Source organism: Bombina bombina, chromosome 5 (genome assembly GCF_027579735.1).
Source record: "Bombina bombina isolate aBomBom1 chromosome 5, aBomBom1.pri, whole genome shotgun sequence".
Lineage (NCBI taxonomy): Eukaryota > Metazoa > Chordata > Amphibia > Anura > Bombinatoridae > Bombina > Bombina bombina.
The window spans coordinates 927,474,942-927,498,896 of NC_069503.1; the positions used below are offsets into that span (position 1 = coordinate 927,474,942).

General features: G+C 38.3%; 1 protein-coding gene across 1 annotated transcript in view; it reads left to right on the top strand.

Moving 5' to 3' along the window:
- Positions 1 to 23,955, top strand: part of C5H8orf34 (chromosome 5 C8orf34 homolog) — a 603,345-nt gene that overhangs the window by 354,025 nt on the left and 225,365 nt on the right. The window contains exon 9 of the mRNA XM_053715893.1: positions 13,330 to 13,415. Coding sequence (XP_053571868.1) covers positions 13,330 to 13,415 — 86 coding nt within the window. The remainder of the gene's footprint in view (positions 1 to 13,329; positions 13,416 to 23,955) is intronic.

Sequence of the window (23,955 nt, forward strand, 5' to 3'; positions counted from 1 at the left end):
ATGGGGATTGTCTTCTTGCAACTCACTAGGGTGGTGCGGAATAACTCGGAACCCAAAATACTCCAACAGTAACTTGACACAATGTGCAATAAGCTTCTGACAAGAGGATATTTGTCTACTGATATAGACAAGGCGAGGCTTAAATTAGCAAGAGAAACTCAAATGACAATACTCAGTAGGAATAAACCACCACAGACAAATGAGGACTCTAATTTGAACTTCATTACAACTTATACTCCAGCACATAAACAACTACATGAAGCTGTCAGTGATAGATGGGACATAATACGAACGGACAAGCAGTGGAAGAAAGGACCACCACGGATGGTGTATCACAGAGCACAAAATATTCGGGACATTCTGGTTAAAACAGACCCTAGTGGCTCATATCAGGACACCTGGCTCAAACCTACGAGGTTGGGATGCTTCAAGTGTGGGGACTGTATTACCTGTAATGGAATGCTGACAGGTGATACTTTTCAGCATCCCCACACCAACAGGAGGTTCAAAATCCGACACAGGCTGTCATGCAGCAGCACCCATGTGATCTATCTGCTTATTTGCCCCTGTTCCCTATGCTATATAGGAACAACTACCACCACCTTCAAGGAGAGGATGGCTAACCATCGGCATGCCATCAGGGAGGCCATTAAAAATGGTACATCTGAACAACCGCATTTTGCACTTTGTAAACATCACATCTCCAGTTTGAAAACCAAGTTCATTGATCATGTGCCTCCAATGATAAGAGGGAGTGACCGGGGGAGAAAGTTGCTAAAGATTGAATCCAAGTGGATCTACACCTTGGACACAGTGGAACCAAAGGGTCTCAATAGCAAGATGGACTTTGGGCCATTTATTGGCTAGTCCCGTTGCACTTCTACACTGGGATGTTCCCTGCCTGTATCTGGTGGTTTTTCCATTTTTCTAACACTGGGTCTTGTTGAAGCAAGTTTATTTCTCTAATATGGATTTTGACAATGCATAATAAATACTTCTCATCCTCAACGATGGATCTGCATAGCCCAGTATATACTGTGAAATCGCTGTGTTTCTTTATTTCTCTACCGTGTGCAGTACTATTGCAGTGCTGATTGTCTTTGTACACAAGCAGTTGCATTTTTAAAAACTTTTCCCCTACAAGCAGCACTTACACTTAGGAGCTGTGACAGCGACATGCACAGCTTTGAATATGTTAATTAGCCATGTTTTCTCCGGATGTCAGGACTTTTCAACTGTTCTCAAGCTGGGTGATACCATTTGACAAAGGTACCAGTGGGCACCGAAACGTCATGGGACTTTGTTCTTAAACTTTTTCAATAAAAGTTATTTTTTATTCAAATCCAGTGAGTGCTGTCTTTGCTCTGGAGCAGGGTGGATTTGATTTAAATCAAACTGATTTAATTCACGATTTATATCACCATTTAAATCACTAGTCAGTAAGGCTTGATTTAAATCATAGTTTTCTACATAAAGACTAATTCTTGCTGGTATAACTTTAATATGCAAGTAGATGAAGATTTTTAGAATAACAACTTTTCATATTAGTTTTTTTTATCCCCAGTTTAATAGGTTAATCAATATAATTCATATTTGGACAACTTTTCTGTTGTACTTAGGAAGGAGAAAATAATCATTACCTTAATAATAGCAATTTAAATAGATTTATTCAACTGAAACAATAACATTACAGCATATGTTATTTGCTTAAACAAACATCCATGTTTAACTAATTTGGCTAAACAAAATATATATATTTTAAGAAACATATGGCTAGATTTAGAGTTTTGTCGGTAACGACCCGCGTAGCTAACGCTGGCTTTTTTCTGGCCACACCTTTTAAATAACTCTGGTATTGAGAGTTCACAGAAAGGCTGCGTTAGGCTCCAAAAAAGGAGCGTAGAGCATATTTAACGCAACTTCAACTCTCGATACCAGAGTTGCTTACGGACGCGGCCAGCCTCAAAAACGTGCTTGTGCACGATTCCCCCATAGGAAACAATGGGGCTGTTTGAGCTGAAAAAAAACCTAACACCTGCAAAAAAGCCGCGTTCAGCTCCTAACGCAGCCCCATTGTTTCCTATGGGGAAACACTTCCTACATCTGCACCTAACACTCTAACATGTACCCCGAGTCTAAACACCCCTAACCTTACACTTATTAACCCCTATTCTGCCGCCCCGCTATCGCTGACCCCTGTATATTATTTTTAACCCCTAATCTGCCGCTCCGTAAACCGCCGCTACTTACATTATCCCTATGTACCCCTAATCTGCTGCCCCTAACACCGCCGACCCCTATATTATATTTATTAACCCCTAATCTGCCCCCCACAACGTCGCCTCCACCTGCCTACACTTATTAACCCCTAATCTGCCGACCGGACCTGAGCGCTACTATAATAAAGTTATTAACCCCTAATCCGCCTCACTAACCCTATAATAAATAGTATTAACCCCTAATCTGCCCTCCCTAACATCGCTGACACCTAACTTCAAACATTAACCCCTAATCTGCCGACTGGAGCTCACCGCTATTCTAATAAATGTATTAACCCCTAAAGCTAAGTCTAACCCTAACACTAACACCCCCCTAAATTAAATATAATTTTAATCTAACGAAATTAATTAACTCTTATTAAATAAATTATTCCTATTTAAAGCTAAATACTTACCTGTAAAATAAATCCTAATATAGCTACAATATAAATTATAATTATATTATAGCTATTTTAGGATTAATATTTATTTTACAGGTAACTTTTGTAATTATTTTAACCAGGTACAATAGCTATTAAATAGTTAAGAACTATTTAATAGCTAAAATAGTTAAAATAATTACAAATTTACCTGTAAAATAAATCCTAACCTAAGTTACAATTAAATCTAACACTACACTATCAATAAATTAATTAAATAAAATACCTACAATTACCTACAATTATACCTAACACTACACTATCAATAAATAAATTAAATAAAATTCCTACAAATAAATACAATGAAATAAACTAACTACTAAGTACAAAAAATAAAAAAGAACTAAGTTACAAAAAATAAAAAAAAATATTTACAAACATTAGAAATATATTACAACAATTTTAAACTAATTACACCTACTCTAAGCCCCCTAATAAAATAACAAAGCCCCCCAAAATAAAAAAATGCCCTACCCTATTCTAAATTACTAAAGTTCAAAGCTCTTTTACCTTACCAGCCCTGAACAGGGCCCTTTGCGGGGCATGCCCCAAGAAGTTCAGCTCTTTTGCCTGTAAAATAAAACATACAATACCCCCCCAACATTACAACCCACCACCCACATACCCCTAATCTAACCCAAACCCCCCTTAAATAAACCTAACACTAAGCCCCTGAAGGTCTCCCTACCTTGAGTCGTCTTCACCCAGCCGAGCCAAATTCTTCATCCAAGCGGAGCAAGAAGAGGTCCTCCATCCGGTAGAAGTCTTCATCCAAGCGGGGCAGAAGAGGTCTTCCATCCGATTGAAGTCTTCATCCAAGAGGCATCTTCTATCGTCATCCATCCGGAGCGGAGCGGCAGCATCCTGAAGACCTCTGACGCGGAACATCCATCCTGGCCGACAACTGAACGACGAATGACGGTTCCTTTAAATGACGTCATCTAAGATGGCGTCCCTCGAATTCCGATTGGCTGATAGGATTCTATCAGCCAATCGGAGTTAAGGTAGGAAAATTCTGATTGACTGATGGAATCAGCCAATCAGAATCAAGTTCAATCCGATTGGCTGATCCAATCAGCCAATCAGATTGAGCTCGCATTCTATTGGCTGATCGGAACAACCAATAGAATGCGAGCTCAATCTGATTGGCTGATTCCAGCAGCCAATCAGAATATTCCTACCTTAATTCCGATTGGCTGATAGAATCCTATCAGCCAATCGGAATTCGAGGGACGCCATCTTGGATGACGTCATTTAAAGGAACCGTCATTCGGCTAGTAGGCGTCGGGAGAAGAGGATGTTCCGTGTCGGATGGAAGATGATGGCTCCCGAAGAAAGAAGATTGAAGATGCCGTTGATAGAAGACTTCATCCGGATCATGGACCTCTTCAGCTCCCGCTTGGATGAAGACTTCAGCCGGATCATGGACCTCTTCAGCTCCCGCTTGGATGATGACTTCAGCCGGATCATGGACCTCTTCAGCCCCCCGCTTGGGCTTGGATCAGGACATCGGAGGAGCTCTTCTGGATCGATCGGTGAACCTGGTATGGTGAAGATAAGGTAGGAAGATCTTCAGGGGCTTAGTGTTAGGTTTATTTAAGGGGGGTTTGGGTTAGATTAGGGGTATGTGGGTGGTGGGTTGTAATGTTGGGGGGGTGTATTGCATGTTTTTTTTTACAGGCAAAAGAGCTGAACTTCTTGAGGCATGCCCCGCAAAGGGCCCTGTTCAGGGCTGGTAAGGTAAAAGAGCTTTGAACTTTAGTAATTTAGAATAGGGTAGGGCATTTTTTTTATTTTGGGGGGCTTTGTTATTTTATTAGGGGGCTTAGAGTAGGTGTAATTAGTTTAAAATTGTTGTAATATTTTTCTTATGTTTGTAAATATTTTTTTATTTTTTGTACTTTAGTTAGTTTATTTCATTGTAGTTATTTGTAGGTATTGTATTTAATTAATTTATTGATAGTGTAGTGTTAGGTTTAATTGTAGGTAATTGTAGGTATTTTATTTAATTTATTTATTGATAGTGTCGTGTTAGGTTTAATTGTAACTTAGGTTAGGATTTATTTTACAGGTAATTTTGTAATTATTTTAACTAGGTAGCTATTAAATAGTTCTTAACTATTTAATAGCTATTGTACCTGGTTAAAATAAATACAAAGTTACCTGTAAAATAAATATAAATCCTAAAATAGCTATAATATAATTATAATTTATATTGTAGCTATATTAGGATTTATTTTACAGGTAAGTATTTAGCTTTAAATAGGAATAATTTATTTAATAAGAGTTTATTTAATTTCGTTAGTTTTAAATTATATTTAACTTAGGGGGGTGTTAGTGTTAGGGTTAGACTTAGCTTTAGGGGTTAATACATTTATTAGAATAGCGGTGAGCTCCGGTCGGCAGATTAGGGGTTAATGTTTGAAGTTAGGTGTCGGCGATGTTAGGGAGGGCAGATTAGGGGTTAATACTATTTATTATAGGGTTAGTGAGGCGGATTAGGGGTTAATAACTTTATTATAATAGCGGTGCGGTCCGGTCGGCAGATTAGGGGTTAATTAGTGTAGGCAGGTGGAGGCGACGTTGAGGGGGGCAGATTAGGGGTTAATAAATATAATATAGGGGTCGGCGGTGTTAGGGGCAGCAGATTATGGGTACATAAGTATAACGTAGGTGGCGGTCGGCAGATTAGGGGTTAAAAAAATTTAATTGAGTGGCGGCGATGTGGGGGGACCTCGGTTTAGGGGTACATAGGTAGTTTATGGGTGTTAGTGTACTTTAGAGTACAGTAGTTAAGAGCTTTATGAACCGGCGTTAGCCCAGAAAGCTCTTAACTACTGACTTTTTTCTGCGGCTGGAGTTTTGTCATTAGAATTCTAACGCTCACTTCAGACACGACCCTAAATACCGGAGTTAGAAAAATCCCATTGAAAAGATAGGATACGCAATTGACATATGGGGATCTGCGGTATGTAAAAGTCGCGGCTGAAAAGTGAGCGTTAGACCCTTTTTTGAATGACTCCAAATACCGGAGGTAGCCTAAAACCAGCGTTAGGAGCCTCTAACGCTGGTTTTCACGGCTACCGCCAAACTCCAAATCTAGGCCTTAGACTGTCAGCCCAGCCTACACATGAAAAACTTAAATACTGTCCTCTGTAGCTCACTCGTCATTTTCAGCTTCTTCTTTGTTCATTATCTGGAAAAGAAAAACAAGCTTTCCTGCTTTATCGGGTCCCAAACGATTTCTCAATTTAGAATGAATGAGTCCAAAGGAAGAGAATGTTCTTTCAACGCCTGCAGAAGAAGCTACTGCTGTTAAAAGTGAAATCATTACTTGAACAGTCTCTAAATCCAAGTTCTTAAGTGATTTCCACCAGTTCACTGGTGTGACTTTCTTTAAAATATCTTCAGCAAACATATATTTCTTGAATGGTTCCCCCTTAGCTTTGAAGTTTATTAAAGTTGGCATTGCAGATGGATGATTGCTGGATACCCATGTCATAGCTAACTCCTCTTCCTCAGCACTTAAGTTTTGACCCTGATACTTGATATTGACAATATTTGCCAAAAAATTAGCTGTAGACAGTGCTTGTCCCATTCATTTTTTTAATGCTTGTAATTTAATTCTGTCCATGTGTAGTTGAACTTGAAATTTTGTTTTTAAGTGTTCACTCAGTTCCTTCCAAATTTCAACAGCATCAGCAATAAAACAGCTATTTTTCTGTATTTTGTTTAAATCTTCAGAGATGGGTTTCAGGATGCTCAGCATATGTTCAACATTTCTCTTAAGCCCAATGTTGAGGATTTTGGCCATGACAGTGCCATCTATTTTATCTTGATTTTCTTTACAAACTGTCTTTAGAATATGCCAGTTCTTGTGGGAGCGTTAGCTTGGTTCCACCCATCCTTTTCAGAGCTGCTGCAGCAAAATGATTGTTATTGAAGTATTTAGCAATTTCAACAACATTAGTCTTTATTTCTGGAACACTTAAGTCTTTGGCTAAGTGGTGCAGCAAATGAGCACTGCAACCATATGTTATTAGCTTTGAATTCCCTTCCTGCTCTTCTAAATTTCTTCTCATCTTGGATACATTTGCAGCATTGTCTGTGACCAAACTGCGTACTAGACATTTGAATTGTTGTTCCCGTTATTATAGCTTTTACTGCCACTTCTTGTAAGTATTCTGCTGTGTGTGCATTTCCTGACGTATCAATTGTTTGTGCAAGGAAGACTTTCCCTTCTTCTGTTGATATACAAGCACATACAATAGGATCATTGTGGACATTACTCCACCCATCAATACTTAGGTTAACAATTCTACCCTCCAGAGTTGTTGCACATTGCTCCATTTCTCTGTCATACACTTTATCCAGCAGTTTCCCTGCAACATCTGCTCTCCTGGGTGGACTGTATCCTGGTCTCAGTGACTGAACCATATTAATGAAATGTGGGTTCTCAGTCAGACGGAAAGAAGAGTTTGTTGCATCAACAAACTGGGCAATTTTTTAATCAATTAACTCTTTTTCTAATCTGCTAGTTTTTATCACAAACTTATCTATGGTGATTCCAGGAGGGAAGGTTTTTTTTTCTTTCTTTTAGGTGATAGTGATATGTGGCTGTGGGTGTCTGATGATGATGATGCTAATGAAGCACTATCCTGGATGGATAACTCTGAAACTGAAGAACAGGAGGATGGTGATCTTGAAGGTGGATAGTTTCCAGAATCCATGAATTCCGCTAAACAAAAAAGTCAATGCTGTTATTTTATTTTTTATACAATTTCTGCTTATTGTACACAGCACTGCCCCAAAAGGAATATTTGCTTTTTTTCATAACTGTACCAAATGACAGTAACATGCAGTAATAATAAGAAATATAATTTTGCTCAAACATGACAGTTCAAGGCAGTCTTTAGAAATATGATTCAATAAAAATGTTTACCAACCTGAAGATCCTGCCTGTTCAAATGTGTTTCTTTGGTCATCTTCTTCTCATGATGTTGCCTCATTCGGGCCACCAGGCTTTGCATTTCTTTGTTGCAGTTTTTGCACTTTGCACGCATGCCTGCCTTACTGATAGGTAAAGGAACTTCATTAAAATATTGCCAAACTGGGTCTCTTTTACGGCCTGCTGCCATTATAGGTTTTTTCCTCCAAGGAAAGAATGTGATAAACCTCAGGTCATACACACAAAAAGATCCAAAGACTTGTCTGTCTGTGGCTGTGCAGTATTGTGCTCATAAAGTTTCACTTTCACTTTGTAGTTCTGCTTGCCCCTTCCTCCTCACACTTAGTTTCACTTTCTTCTTGTGCAGATCTATTCCACTCCAAACAATCAGAAAAATATTGTTTCTATTCTATTGACCGAACTTCTTGAAACTTAGCACTGAAGGGGTTGATTCTGTATTCATAGGTTTGTAGAAGTTAGGATTAAGGTATTTTTCTCAACTCTGTTCATGTTATAACATTTTTGCTGTGAAGAAGAGGCATGTGATCTCTGCTGAGTCAAATTCAGTTTTGAGAACTGCAAAAGTAAACCAAGCATCTGTGATAATATCTTGTAGGCAGAGAAACTGCCCAATAATCTAACAAAAACCTCTGGAAGAGCATGACATTGTGAATGGATTAATGGAATTTATTTACCAAAAAAAAATTAAACATATACAGCCTTATTCTACATAATTAAAAATGAATCTTTATTTTATGATAGAATAACCTTTGGATGGTAATATATTTCCCTCAAAAAGCATTTTATTTAAAAAAATCCGATTTAAATAAAAAAAATCCGATTTAAATAAAAAAAATCAGATTTTTTTTTTTTTTAAATCATTGATTTTTATCCACCCTGCTCTGGAGTTTCTACTATTTGACTCAGCACCCTGGTGTATACTTACCCCAGCCTGGGGCCCATGAGTGCGTATCCCTTACTTGGACTATATATATATATATATATATATATATATATATATATATATATATATATATATATATATATATATATACACACAATATAAATACATACAGTCATGGGAAAAAGAAAGTACACCCTCTTTGAATTATATGGTTTTACTTATCTGGACATAATTAGAATCATCTGGTCCTTAGCAGGTCTTAAAATTAGGTAAATATAACCTCAGAAGAAGAACAACATGACATATTACACCGTGTCATGATTTATTTAACAAAAATAAATAAATCTAAAATGGAGAAGCCATGTGTGAAAAACTAGTAAACCCTTTTTTCTCTTTTTTTTTAAATTTTATTCAAAAATATTTCTTTAACATTTCCATTTACATTAAGTTGTCAAAAAAAAAAAAGACTTTATATACTGTACATTGTAATAGGTTTACATACAGTGTATACAATATGGTACAGCTGTCTTTATATTGTATATTGTATATTAATTCTAAAATATTATAAAAAGTACTGTTTAAGAGGTTGAACCATTCACTTTTTGACTAATACAGTATCAATTTTCAGTATTTGGCTTTTCCCTTATGAATAGTATCAATCTAATAGAACCTCTTATCTAATTTGTCATCATATCTTTAATTCAAGACATCAGTCAGAATGCATTAGTTCCCTTACAACATATACTGAAGATTTTAATTAACTTAATTAACTTCAAAACTAGGGGATCTTTATCAGTTGTAGTTTTTTAAGACATCCGTTAGGGTTGTCCTATCCTTAAAAGCCAGTGAAGAAAATAGTTACCCAGTATTTTTAGTAAAGAGCTGAGTTAACTCAAAATCTGGTTCCCAGCTTATCTTATTCAGTCTAACATTAATCAAAGGCCTAAACATTTGTTTTTGTTGTGTTCCATCTAGATCTTTTATAAAAGCATCCCATTTTTTTTACTATTTTTTTAACTCTTTATCACTAAGTGTATCAAAAAAACTCTAAAATGAATGGCGAAATCAGGGCTTGACTTATTTTCTTCACATTTGGTATATCAGGGATTAACCATGCTTTCAATATATATTTCTATGTCATAATTATAACCATTGAGAGGAACAGTGTCTTCTCTTTATATATCTGTCTACTTGGTAAGGTAAGAGTATCTAAGAAAGTACACCCTCTTTGAATTCTGTGGTTTTGGACATAATAAGAATCATCTAGTCCATAGCAGGTCTTAAAATTAGGTAACTACAACCTCAGATGAAGAACAACATGACATTTTACACCGTGTCATGATTTATTTAACACAAATAAAGCTACAATGGAGAAGGCATGTGTGGAAAAACTAGTATACCCTTACTTCTTCTATAGGAATTAAGAAGCTAAGTAGTAACCAGGTGCTGCTAATCAAATGGCCTTGATTAATTGATCATCAGGAAGTGTGACCACCTCTACAAAAGCCAAACTTTTAGCAGATGCTGGTCTGGAGCGTTGAGGTGTGTGTTAACACAATGCCAAGGAGGAAAGACATCAGCAATGATCTTAGAGAAACAATGGTTGCTGCCCATCAATCTGGGAAGGGTTATAAGGCCATTTTTAAACAGTGAGAAAGATTATTCACAAGTAAAAAACATTCAAGACAGTTGCCAATCTTCCCAGGAGTGGACGTCCCAGCAAATTCTCTCCAATGTCAGACCGTGCAATGCTCAGAGAAATTGCAAAAAACCAGTTACATCTCAGACTACAGGCCTCAGCATGCTAAAAGGACATTATACACTAGATTTTTCTTTGCATAAATATTTTGTAGACGATCCATTTATATATCCCACCTGGAGATGTTTTTGTAAAAATGTTTAGTTTTGCTTATTTTTAAATAACATTGTGCTGATTTTCAGACTCCTAATCAAGCCCCAATGTTTTAGATGTATACTGATCTATACAGAATTCAGACTGCTTGTGTTTGTATAATGGGTCTTTTCTTATGCAGAGAAGGGGGTTCTGCTATTAGCCCCTTTCCCAGGCCTGTCCTGTCCCAGGCTAATCTCATCAACAGTACTAAGTTTGGAGCTTCTAAGTAAGTTTTTAAAAGGTTTTATACTGTATTTTTATATCAGTATCTGTGCATATTATTCTTTATAGTAGTGTCTATTACATGCAGTTCATTGAAAATTGGTCTATACTGCCCCTTTAAATGTTAAAGTTCATGACAGTACAATTAGAAAAAGACTAAACAAGTATGGTTTGTATGGAAGGGCTGCAAGGAGAAAGCCTCTTCTCTCTAAAAAGAACATGGCAGCACGGCTTAGGTTTGCAAAGTTGCATCTGAACAAACCACAAGACTTCTGAAACAATGTCCTTTGGACAGACGAGACCAAAGTGGAGATGTTTTCCCATAATGCACAGTGCCACATTTGATGAAAACCAAACACAGTATAAAAAGCAGAAACACCTCATACCAACTGTCAAGCATGGTGGTAGAGGTGTGATGATTTGGGCTTGTTTTGCAGCCACAGGATCTGGGCACTTTGCAGTCATTGAGTCAACCATGAACTCCTCTGTATACCAAAGTATTCTAGAGTCAAATGTGAGGCCATCTGTCTTATAGACAAAGCTTGGCCCAAAATTGGGTAATGCAACAAGACACTGATCACAAGCACACCAACAAATCTACAACAGAATGGCTGAAAAAGAAAAGAATCAAGGTGTTGCAATGGCCCAGTCAAAGTCCAGACCTCAACCCAATTGAAATGCTGTGTAGTGACCTTAAGAGAGTTGTGCATAAACTAAGGCACTCAAACCTCAATGAACTGAAGCAACATTGTAAAAATTGTTCCACAATGATGTGAGAGACTGATAAAGTCATACAGAAAACTTCAAGTTATTGTGTGCTAAATGTGGTTCTGCAAGCTATTGAATCATAAGGTTTACTTAGTTTTTCACACGTCTTCTCAATTTTGGCTTTATTTTTGTTAAATAAATAATGACACATTGTAATATGTCATGTGTTGTTGTTCATCTGAGGTTGTATTTACCTAATTTTAAAACCTGCTAAGGACCAGATGATTGTTATTATGTCCTGATCATAGAATAAAAAAAAAATGGTGTACTTTCTTTTTTCGCATAACTGTATATTAACTGGGTACTGGCAGACAGCTTCCAGTACCCAAGATGGTGGAGACCATTGGGAGGGGATAGTTTTAGAGAGCCATTTAGGAGGGCTCAGGGAGGCGGGAAGGTAAGGGGGGGGATCCTACACTGCAGAAACAAAATAAAATTAATATTAAAAAAAGCCAGGACCTAAGATGGTGGTGAAAAGTGTATGGGGGGGCTGTTTGGGAGGAATCAGGTAAGGATCAGGAAGGTGTCAGGTGGGAGGGTAATCTTTACACTAGAATACTATTACTCTTGCCAGCTAACTAATTAATCCCTTCGCTGTCGGGTATTTCATATGTGTGGTGGTCAGCTGCAATTAGTGGGCATTCAAATTACCAACCTTTTTTGTTATGACTGCACAAGTGGTATGTTAATAATTCCAATGAAAAACCCAAAGTTTGTGGAAAAGTTAACAATTTTTTTTTTTTTTTTTTTTTTTTTTTTTATATGATGACATTTGGAGGCGAAATGTTGCCATGAAATATAACAAAATTGGCCTGGATCAATACCTTGGGTTGTCTACTAATATATATCTCTCTATATATCTCTCTCTCTCTATCTCTCTCTCTCTCTCTCTCTCTATATATATATATATATATATATATATATATATATATATATATATATCGTTTTGAAAAGTAAATATACAAAAAAACCATGGCTATATTTTTGTTTAAATAGAGTGATAGCAAAAATGCTAAATATTCTCTTGTACTTGAGGCATGTTTTTCTCTGAAATTCCCGGTCCTGAAAGGGTTAAATATTATGTCTTGATATAGACTTAGTGGATGTCTAAGTGTAAATTTAAAGGCATGTCTTGATATAGACTTAGTGGATGTCTAAGTGTAAATTTAAAGGCATAGAAGTTGGTTTATCTAGATAGTTCAAAAACATTTTTACACACTATATATTTTAATTATAACATCTAATCTTGAAATATTTTTGTTAATTGTAAAGCAACGCACATACAGTATATACTATTTAGTTCATTGTTTTTTCATTTTTAATTCATTGCATTACAACAAATTAAGCTTTTCTGGAGTCATATCAAAAGAATATTTCAAAAGTAGCTGGAAATCTGTTGGCGCTCTACAAATAACCGATAATAATAATAATAATAATAATAATAATAATAATAATAATAAAGTATGCCAAGGGTGTAGCAAAGTGAAAGACCTGGAAACATTCCTCTTAGGTTTTCACTATATTTTGAATAACTGGTTGTCAACACAAGCTGCCCCTTTACAAACTCAAAAGGTTTTGTTATACCTTTGAAGGCAGCAGTTATTGAAATGTTTTTGAAAATGGAGACTAGAGGTTTTGATAATTGATAATTCAACTTAATTGAGTTTCAAATCAGAAAATAATGCATAGCTGAAAATCATTGCAAAGATTATTCTCTATATCAGTTCAAAACCCTTTAATACAAAAGTGTCAGGAAAATGTTGCCAAATATGTACTTTGGACGAGTTTTATGTTGTGATATAAAGTGAAAAAAATAATGATGGGTGTGTTGCACAAAGTTGTACTCTGGTTTATCAAGGTTCTGATAGCCCTTATTAAGTGTTAATTTATTTTAGATTACAGGGCGAAAACCTGGTTCAGGGAGTAGATGAGGTACCACAAGAAAGTCATCCATCAGAAAAAGCTGTGGTAGATGCAAATGGTAGGTATATTGTTATAACATCTCTTTGTATGGCTTCAAATCTTTTTATTAGTATATAATGCCATTATGATTATTATGTAAGTTTTTATTATTTATTATGTTGAGTTTTTATTTTTGTTATTTAAAGGTATCTCTCTTGCTATCTTTATTTAAAAAGCAGGAATGTAAAGCTTAGGAGCCGGCCCATTTTTGGTATCTCTTTAAGCCCGGTAAATATCTTGGTATATGTATGCATATCCATCTATTTTTAAATATATTTATGTATAGCTTAAAATCCTAAGATATAAGTGAGTGAGTTTTTTTTGGTTGTTGTCTGTTTTTATTTATGTAATTTATTAATTAAGTTAGATTTTTGACAAAAGAAAAATATACTAATCATATACAAGTTTAACATGGTTTCTGTAATGCTCGTGGGATACTCCTCTATCAGACCGAACTCGGCCAGTAGTCTTGTTATCCTGGTGTCAAGCCAGAATGATAGGGAATATCCCAGACCCAGAGCAGAGAAAGTTAATGAGATGAGGAGGCCGGCATTTACCACAGGCAGGACAGTCCCCAGCGGTAACAGTGGAGCAGTCCAAGGATGAATCACTAGAATAGTCAGGCAGGCAGGGTTTGGCAACAGTAAAGCAATCTAAGGGCACACCACTAGAATGGTCAGGCAGGCAGGCAGGCAGGGTTTGGCAACAGTAAAGCAGTCCAAGGATAAACCACTTGAATAGTCAGGCAGGCAGGGTTTGGCAACAGTTAAACAGTCCAGCAGAATAAGCGTTAAATACTGAAGTTGTCTGCACCTGTATCTGGAGTCCAGAATCTTAGCTACTTCATATTTAGGGTCACAACGAACCAAGAGCGGAGGAGGAGGAGCTCGGAGCCGGGTATATCTGTTCTTGATGTACGGTTTAAGTAGTGAGATGTGGAAGACTGGATGTATGCGTAGGGTTTTTGGAAAGGCCACTTTGTAGGCAACAGGAGACAGTCTTTTCAGGACCTTGTAAGGGCGATAAATCTAGGCCCCAATTTGTGACAGGGTTAACGTAGACGATTGTGTCAAGTGGAGATCCAAACACGTTCACCCACTGGGATGGCACGTACAGAAGCCCTATGACGATCAGCAAACTTCTTATATCTAGAGACAGCTGAACACAACTGAGAGGGAATATGTTGCCAATGTGTGGTGAGTTCGTTTAAAAAAAAAGCTACAGGGTGTGACTTGGAAGTCAAGCGGTCCCTCTGGGTAAGAACTGCTCCAGCCCCTATCTCGGAGGCATCAACCTCTAAAGTGAACAGGATCAGGATGGCGAAGCACAGGAGCTAAACAAAAAGCCTTTTTCAGACAAGAGAAGGCCTTTATGGCCTCAGGAGGCCAATGTTTACAGTCTTTGTTTCGTTTTGTCATTTCAGTGAGAGGAGCTACTGTTTGAGACAAGTTCTTTATGAACTTGCGGTAATAATTGGAGAATCCCAAGAACCTCTGCAATTCCTTAAAAGAGGTAGGTTGAGGCCATTCCAGTATTGCGGTGAGTTTAGCAGGATCCATGGCAAAACCCTCCTTCGAGATGACATAACCAAGGAATTGGATTTGCTCCTGATCAAACGCACACTTTTCTAGCTTGGCTACCAAGGAATTCTCTCTGAGGCGAAGAAGCACTTGTCTCACGTGCCTATGATGCTCCTCTAAAGTGGAAGAGAAAACAAGGATATCATCCAGATAAACAATGACAGTGCGGTTGAGGAGGTCACGGAAGGTATTGTTGACAAATGCCTGGAATACTGCAGGGGCGTTACACAGCCCAAAGAACATTACAAGGTATTCATAATGCCCTGATCTTGTGTTAAAGGTGGTCTTCCATTTGTGGCCTGGAAAGATGCGAATCAGATTGTATGCCCCACGTATGTCCAATTTGGTGAAAAAGCGAGCATCCTGGAGTGAGTCATACAGTTCGGTGATCAATGGTATAGGATAGCAATTCTTGATGGTTATGTTATTCAAGGCCCTGTAGTCAATGCAGGTTCTGAGTCCTTCTTACTGACAAAAAAGAAGCCAGCCCCAGCAGGAGAGGAGGAAGAGCAAATGAACCCTTTAGCTAGGTTCTCCTGGATGTACTCCTCTATGAATTTGGTTTCAGCCTTGGAGAGAGTATAAGTCCTCCCTTTAGGAATTGGGGCTCTGGAAAAGAGGTCGATCTTGCAGTCATAAGGACGGTGGGGTGGCAGCACGTTGGCTGCTCTTTTCTCGAACACATCCGCAAAGTCCGTGTATACTGAAGGAAGGTTAGAAGGAGTCTGTATACTGGCTATGGGAATGCGGGGCAGAGGAATGACTTTAGCAAGGCAGGAGTGGAAACAGGAAGTACCCCAGGAGGCCAGTTGTCCCTCATCCCAGTCAAAATGTGGATTGTGTAACCGAAGCCAAGGAAGACCAAGCATGACAGGCTGTGCTGTGAAATGAATTACCTCAAACTGCAACTGTTCAGAGTGGAGGATTACCACAGTCAGGGTCAGGGGTTCTGACTCAAAATGGATCACGCCTTAACCAAGGGGGGTGCCACCCAGGGTGGTTATTTTGAGGCAATGTCTTTTCTGCAGAAGAGGCAAACCAGCTTGAATCATAAAACGGTGATCCAGGAAGTTTCCAACTGCCCCTGAATCAATGAAGTGCTATGAATGAGTGTGGACAGTATTCTGAAGGAAGGTAAGGGTAACAGGTACCAGGATTCAAGAGGAGTGAGGGAGTTTTGTTGAGACCATGCTTAGAGGTACCCCAGCGTTATCCCTTAAGCATTGGCTTTTCATGGTCGAATGTCACAGTCCTTCAGTTGGTGGGTGTTAGATCCACAATAAAAACATAGTCTCAGTCTCCTTCTCTGTCTTTCAGACTCTGAAGGTTTGAAGGAGGAGAGATCCATGGGTTCCTCTACTGAGGTAACTGGAGTAGAAGGTACTTGGGTAGCGGTTACTGCCGAAACACGGGGCGAACAGGAGGATGGGAGGGAAGGACCCTCCTAGTTCTATCTCTCTCAGCTTGCCTTTCCTGAAAGCGAGAGTCCAGATTGATACAAAGTGCTATAAAATCATCCAAAGAAGAAGGAATATCATGATAAGTGAGTTCATCTTTGATGTGTTTATGGAGACCCCTCCTAAAGGCTGCCTTGAGAGCACTGCCATCCCAAGTGGTTTCCAGTGCCAAGGTGCATAACTCGATGGCAAATTGTGCAACCGTTTTATTGCATTGGCGGAGATCCAGGAGCGAATATTCCGCAGCAGATGTACGGCCAGAAGTCCCAAACACAGAAGACAAAGCAGAAATGAACTCATCAGCATCATGTAGGAGTGTAGCATTCTGTTCCAGAAGGGAAGAGACCTATGCTAGAACTTTGTCCTTTAGTAGGGAAATACTAGGGCTTCATGTCTTGTGAACATGTACACTGTTCTTATCTGTGCCCTTCCCTTTGGAGGGGATAGTTTATCTTCCTTATGAGTTGGGGTTTCCTCTCTCTGGAGGGTCTCTGCCCTGCCCTGTGTGTAGGAGGTTGAATCAGGTGGCTTATTTCTGTAAGGGGCAGCATCTGCTGCTCTGTCAGTTCTGTTCCACCTGTTGGAAATTGATTTCTCTATGTAGAGAGTTGTGACAGGCCTTCCTATGGCCTTCCTATGGATCTATTGCACTTTTCTCCGTTCCAGGTCCTATTTTGGAGGAGCGGATTGGGTTGGAACCCAAGCTCTGTTGGGGTGGGTGAGTCCCCCCTTTTTCTTTCCATTCCCTTAGGGCTTGGGGTTGGGGTCTTTCTGCCCCCCCGTCTATCAGACATGTCTGTTGCTTGGGCTGGTCTGGTGTTGGAGCAGGATCTGAGATCTGTTGCTCTGCTATTTTGACCTTGGAACATTTGAGGTACAGTAAGCCTTTTTGAGGTTTCTCCTTTCTCAATATTCAAGATTTGTGAGAAGGACTGGCGTCTCTTAGATAGGCCGCAACGTTATCCACTGGTTAGTGGATACTTAGCAATCTGAAGGATCCTATCTTCAGCTGCTTTCTGCTTGCCCTGCAAGTATTTACGTTTCAGAGTCATTTTTAGATGACTGGATCATGCAGTGTTTTTGCTTCAGGTGTTGTGTGTTAGACCTATCTGAGCTTGCTGCACAAGGTTTTATTCTGAATATTTCGGTATTCTGAGATACCCTTTTGCGACTTGGGGACCTTCGTCTTCAGTTGCTCCTAGAGTGCGGTTGCACTGTGTTAAAGGAAGATCCTCTCTCTGTTTCAGACTCCCAGCCTTATCCAGTGGTTTCTGTATTTCTGGGGTCTGGGCATTGCCTCACCTTGTTTCTATGAGACTGGCTTGGGTCTCTGTTAGCCTGACCCAGTTTCTCAGGTTTTTGCTCTGTGTTTTTATTTAGGACTCGTTGTGTCCTTTTTAGTTGTTTTTTTTCTGGAAGTTCCTTATGCTAGCGGGAAGCTAGCTCAGCATACTAATGCACTGTGGCTACTCTGCACTGTAGCAAATCGAGGGTTGCAAGTTGGATCCGCGGCTAGGTCTACTCAGCCTTTCGAGGTTGATAAAATGAGCAGTGCCCTGAGTCCCTTGAGGGATTAGCTGTGCTTTACAAGTACAATCATGTTTTCTCCATGCCTTTTCTTCTTTATGGAAGAATACAGTAGTTTGTTCCCTTTCTTTAGTAAGGGGCATGTTGTTTGGAGACCGACTGCTGGGGACGGTGTCTCTTGGAGGCTGTTGACTCAGTTTAGTCTAGTTCCTGCGGTCTCTAGCAAGGCTGTGGACTATCTGCAGGTCAGTGTCCTTGGCGAAGCAAGATTTTGTTGGGTAGGGGTTTTTTTTAGGCCTGGTGCCCTCAAAATGGGCCACCTCTTGTACCCTCCCGTTTTTGCATTCAGTGTCCTCTATAGCTTTGGTATTGCTTTCCCAAAAGGAATTAATGCAGCTGTGGACTCTTTCTATTTATGAAGAAAAACTTAAATTATGCTTCCCTTATCATTTTCTTTTCTTCAGATAGAAAGAGTCCACAGCTCTGTGGGGCGTCTGTTATTTTTGTTCTTCTGGCACCTTTTCACCCTGTTCCATGTTCCTTTTCAGAATGACTAGGGGATGGAGTGGGAGGAGTATTTAAGCCCTTGGCTGGGGTGTCTTTGCCTCCTCCTGGTGGCCAGGTTCTGAATTCCCAAAAGTAATGAATGCAGCTGTGGACTCTTTCCATCTGAAGAAAATAAAATTATCAGGTAAGCATGATTTAAGTTTTTGTCATTACCTCTAATGCTGAGACATCTAGCCAAATATTGGCTTGATCCCTGTATGTTTCAATGTCACTACAATTGCGTCTAAGTCTCATATACTGTCCTTTTGGAATAGCTCTTTTGAGATGCTCTGGATGATTAGAATCTGCTCTCAAAATTGTATTACCTGACGTAGGTTTCCTAAATGTTTCTGTACTTATTTTGGTAGTATCATGGTTTAAAGCTATATTGACATCTAGGAAAGTAGTTTTATCTAGTGATACTGTATGTGTAAACTCCAAATTCTTGTCGTTATGATTTAAGTAATCAACAATATTTTGATACCTCACTAGAATTCCCTTCCAAACAATTATTAAATTGTCAATAATTTAATGTTAGATTTATATGGATTGGAGCTGTGAAATATTTTCTCCTACTCATAGCAAGTTAGATATAAATTTGTGTATGATGGGGCAAATTTTGCACCCATAGCGGTGCCCTGATTTTGCACATAATATACCCCTTCAAATGTGAAGAAATTGTGGCAAAGTAAAAACACACAAACTTTATATACAAATCATCATAATCAGTATATAGTGTCAGCATAAATTCCAAGGCCCTTAGACCTTGATCATGAGGAATGCAAGAATACAGCAAGGTGACATCTATTGTGAGCAATATGTCGCCCTCTTCTACAGATACTGTGTCAAGAAGTCTGAGTAGATGTTTTGTATCCCTTAAGTAGGCTGGGGTAATTTTAACAATAGGTTGCAGAATATTGTCAATAAGTGATCCCAGTTTCTCTCCCAGGGTCCCATAACCAGAAATGATTGGACGGGGGTGAAACTAGGGATTTATGAATTTTAGGTAAATGTTTAAAGACCAGGACCCCTGGAGAGTGAACTTTAAGTGTGTTAGATTTTTTAACTGTAATAACTCCCTGTTTCACATACGATTCTAGAAACCTATCAAACTCAGAGACAACATCTTTTGTTGGATTAAATGTTAGTCTCTTATATGTCCTATTGTCCCTTAGCTGCCTGTTGGCTTCTTCTACATGTTGAGACCTGTTCTGCACTACTATATAACCTCCCTTGGCAGCATTCTGGATTATTAATTGTTTATTATTCTGTAATTTCCTCAAGATATATAATTCCTTTCTAGTAAGGTTATGTCTTGTTTCTTTGCATCCACTTTTAGTGGTGACTTTTTTAGCTAATGCATGTATATCTCTTTCTAATAAACTTTGAAATATCTCTATGAAATCACCCCTCATTTGTATGGGATAAAAATGTTTACTTGAACTGCTGAAAGCAGGAACCCTCAAGCTGTCTAAGGACAACAAATTAAGCAATTCACATTGATCTTCATAATTCAGGCAGTCCATATTCATGTCCAATATAAATGTATTCAATGTCTCATTTTGTGTAGAACTCACATCACCATCAGATGTGATTATGTATGGTGTCTCATCTTGCCTGGTGTTTACTTCAGCCATTGCAAAGTGCCTTTTTAGTGTGAGTTTTCGAGTTAACTTGTTGAAAAAGGTTGAAGTCACTGCTAGGGGCGAACCCCAAGCCTTTGGAAAGAACAATAACTTCTGCTGGACTTAAAGGAAGAGTCGATAGGTTCATTACCTTCAGTAGTTGTTTCCGTTCTTGGCGTTTGATCCCTTGTTTTTTATGGGGTTTCTGCTTGGGTATCTTGCTGGGGTAATGACTCCCTCTGTCAGCGGTTGTCTGTTTTTTAAGATATTCTTATTACTCTGTCTAATTGCAATTTGCCTGTATTCGCTGCTGATATTTTCTCAGCTACCGGTCTATGTGCTGACCCTTTCTTAGGTTTTAATGTTTCATCTGTTTGGTAGGAGACCACATTATCTCTGATTGGTGTAGATGCTATTGGATTATCATCTGAGGTGTCTACCTCGAAGCTGGAAAAGATCACCTTTTTCCCTTCTGCTTTCTTCTTATTTCTTGTAGTATGCCTGCTCTGGTTCCAATTGTATACCACAGTCAGCTCATAATCCTTGCAATGCCTTTTGTACTAATTCATTTTCACCTCTGTAAGTTCATCATCCAGTTTACTGATGGTAGATTTCAATTGATCTTGAAAATCCTTATATTTAGGATCACTTGTAAACTTCAATTATCTTTGATCTCAGATATCTCTTGGCATGTTTTCACATGTTCCATTTTTTTATCCTTCAAGAGTTCTTTCATTAAAGTAAGTGAACATACAGGGAGTGCAGAATTATTAGGCAAATGAGTATTTTGACCACATCATCCTCTTTATGCATGTTGTCTTACTCCAAGCTGTATAGGCTCGAAAGCCTACTACCAATTAAGCATATTAGGTGATGTGCATCTCTGTAATGAGAAGGGGTGTGGTCTAATGACATCAACACCCTATATCAGGTGTGCATAATTATTAGGCAACTTCCTTTCCTTTGGCAAAATGGGTCAAAAGAAGGACTTGACAGGCTCAGAAAAGTCAAAAATAGTGAGATATCTTGCAGAGGGATGCAGCACTCTTAAAATTGCAAAGCTTCTGAAGCATGATCATCGAACAATCAAGCGTTTCATTCAAAATAGTCAACAGGGTCGCAAGAAGCGTGTGGGAAAAACCAAGGCGCAAAATAACTGCCCATGAACTGAGTAAAGTCAAACGTGCAGCTGCCAAGATGCCACTTGCCACCAGTTTGGCCATATTTCAGAACTGCAACATCACTGGAGTGCCCAAAAGCACAAGGTGTGCAATACTCAGAGACATGGCCAAGGTAAGAAAGGCTGAAAGACGAACACCACTGAACAAGACACACAAGCTGAAATGTCAAGACTGGGCCAAGAAATATCTCAAGACTGATTTTTCTAAGGTTTTATGGACTGATGAAATGAGAGTGAGTCTTGATGGGCCAGATGGATGGGCCCGTGGCTGGATTGGTAAAGGGCAGAGAGCTCCAGTCCGACTCAGACGCCAGCAAGGTGGAGGTGGAGTACTGGTTTGGGCTGGTATCATCAAAGATGAGCTTGTGGGGCCTTTTCGGGTTGAGGATGGAGTCAAGCTCAACTCCCAGTCCTACTGCCAGTTTCTGGAAGACACCTTCTTCAAGCAGTGGTACAGGAAGAAGTCTGCATCCTTCAAGAAAAACATGATTTTCATGCAGGACAATGCTCCATCACACGCGTCCAAGTACTCCACAGCGTGGGTGGCAAGAAAGGGTATAAAAGAAGAAAATCTAATGACATGGCCTCCTTGTTCACCTGATCTGAACCCCATTGAGAACCTGTGGTCTATCATCAAATGTGAGATTTACAAGGAGGGAAAACAGTACACCTCTCTGAACAGTGTCTGGGAGGCTGTGGTTGCTGCAGCACGCAATGTTGATGGTGAACAGATCAAAACACTGACAGAATCCATGGATGGCAGTCTTTTGAGTGTCCTTGCAAAGAAAGGTGGCTATATTGGTCACTGATTTGTTTTTGTTTTGTTTTTGAATGTCAGAAATGTATATTTGTGAATGTTGAGATGTTATATTGGTTTCACTGGTAAAAATAAATAATTGAAATGGGTATATATTTGTTTTTTGTTAAGTTGCCTAATAATTATGCACAGTAATAGTCCCCTGCACACACAGATATCCCCCTAAAATAGCTATAACTAAAAACAAACTAAAAACTACTTCCAAAACTTTGATATTAATGAGTTTTTTGGGTTCATTGAGAACATGGTTGTTGTTCAATAATAAAATTAATCCTCAAAAATACAACTTGCCTAATAATTCTGCACTCCCTGTATACTTAAAGTGTTATTCCAGTCACTCATAAACTCAGGGTGTTGTGATGCATATGCTGGATATTTCTTCATTTTGAGGCCCATGGGAATTTGTTCCTCTTGTATATACAATTTGAGAAATTCAATGTACTTAATTTCCTTTTTCTCTCTTAATAGAAACATGGAGCTGAGATCCTCCATATACTCCCCACTTGAGCATGTACCCTGTATCAATTGAACTGTGCTTTGCGGTTGCGTATTACGTGGTCTCCTTTTGATTTCTTTTTCCTTTTTCTCATTTCTTTGTATGCATGGTTTAAATGGATATTTATATATGTTACCAAACTTGCTGACTTTATAACATCAATATGAATATAAAAGGTCTATAATATCTTAGACTTGGACCCATCACATTAAGCTTACATATCTCCATTTTCTTTTACACGTAGTGGTCTTACAGTGATGTTTTTTCTTTATTATTTTTTTAATTATTATTTTACTGATTGTATATTGTTATGTACTTTCAGGGTTTAACAATATATAAAAATATTTTTATATGATTTCACACATATTACATCACTAATGCATATTATACATAGGATGTGATTAAAGGGACACTGTACCCAAAATTTTTCTTTCGTGATTCAGATAGAGCATGCAATTTTAAGCAACTTTCTAATTTACTCCTATTATCAAATCTTCTTTATTCTCTTGGTATCTTTATTTGAAATGCAAGAATGTAAGTTTAGATGCCGGCCCATTTTTGGTGAACAACCTAGGTTGTCCTTGCTGATTGGTGGATAAATTCATCCACCAATCAAAAACTGCTGTCCAGAGTGCTGAACAAAGAAAAAAGTTTAGATGCCTTCTTTTTCACATAAAGATAGCAAGAGAACAAAGAAAAATTGATAATAGGAGTAAATTAGAAAGTTGCTTAAAATTGCATACTCTATCTGAATCACAAAAGAACATTTTTGGGTACAGTGTCCCTTTAAGTTCTACATGTAAGACCACTTTTATTTTCTAACACCTCAATTTCACATATTTTCACAGTTTCAACAACATTCACAATAGTTATTGTATATTCCATTTATTATTTTTTTTATTTATTTACACTTCACATATGCTTTAATTATTTATTTTTTAACATATTATATATATGTATAGGTTCAATTGCAGAAGTGAGTTCTAGCTATTGTAAAGTATTGTTTTGGAATAAATAAAGAAAGCACTCTGTGATTAAACTGCCGATAACTGTAATTAAAGGGACAGTCAAGTCCAAAAAAAACTTTCATGTTTTAAATAGGGCATGCAATTTTAAATAACTTACCAATTTACTTTTATCACCAATTTTGCTTTGTTCTCTTGGTATTCTTAATTGAAAGCTAAAACTAGGAGGTTCATATGCTAATGTCTTAGACCTTGAAGACTGCCTCTAATCTGAATACATTTTGACCACTAGAGGGCATTAGTTCACATGTTTCATATAGATAACATTGAGCTCATGCACGTAAAGTGACCTAGGAGTGAGCACTG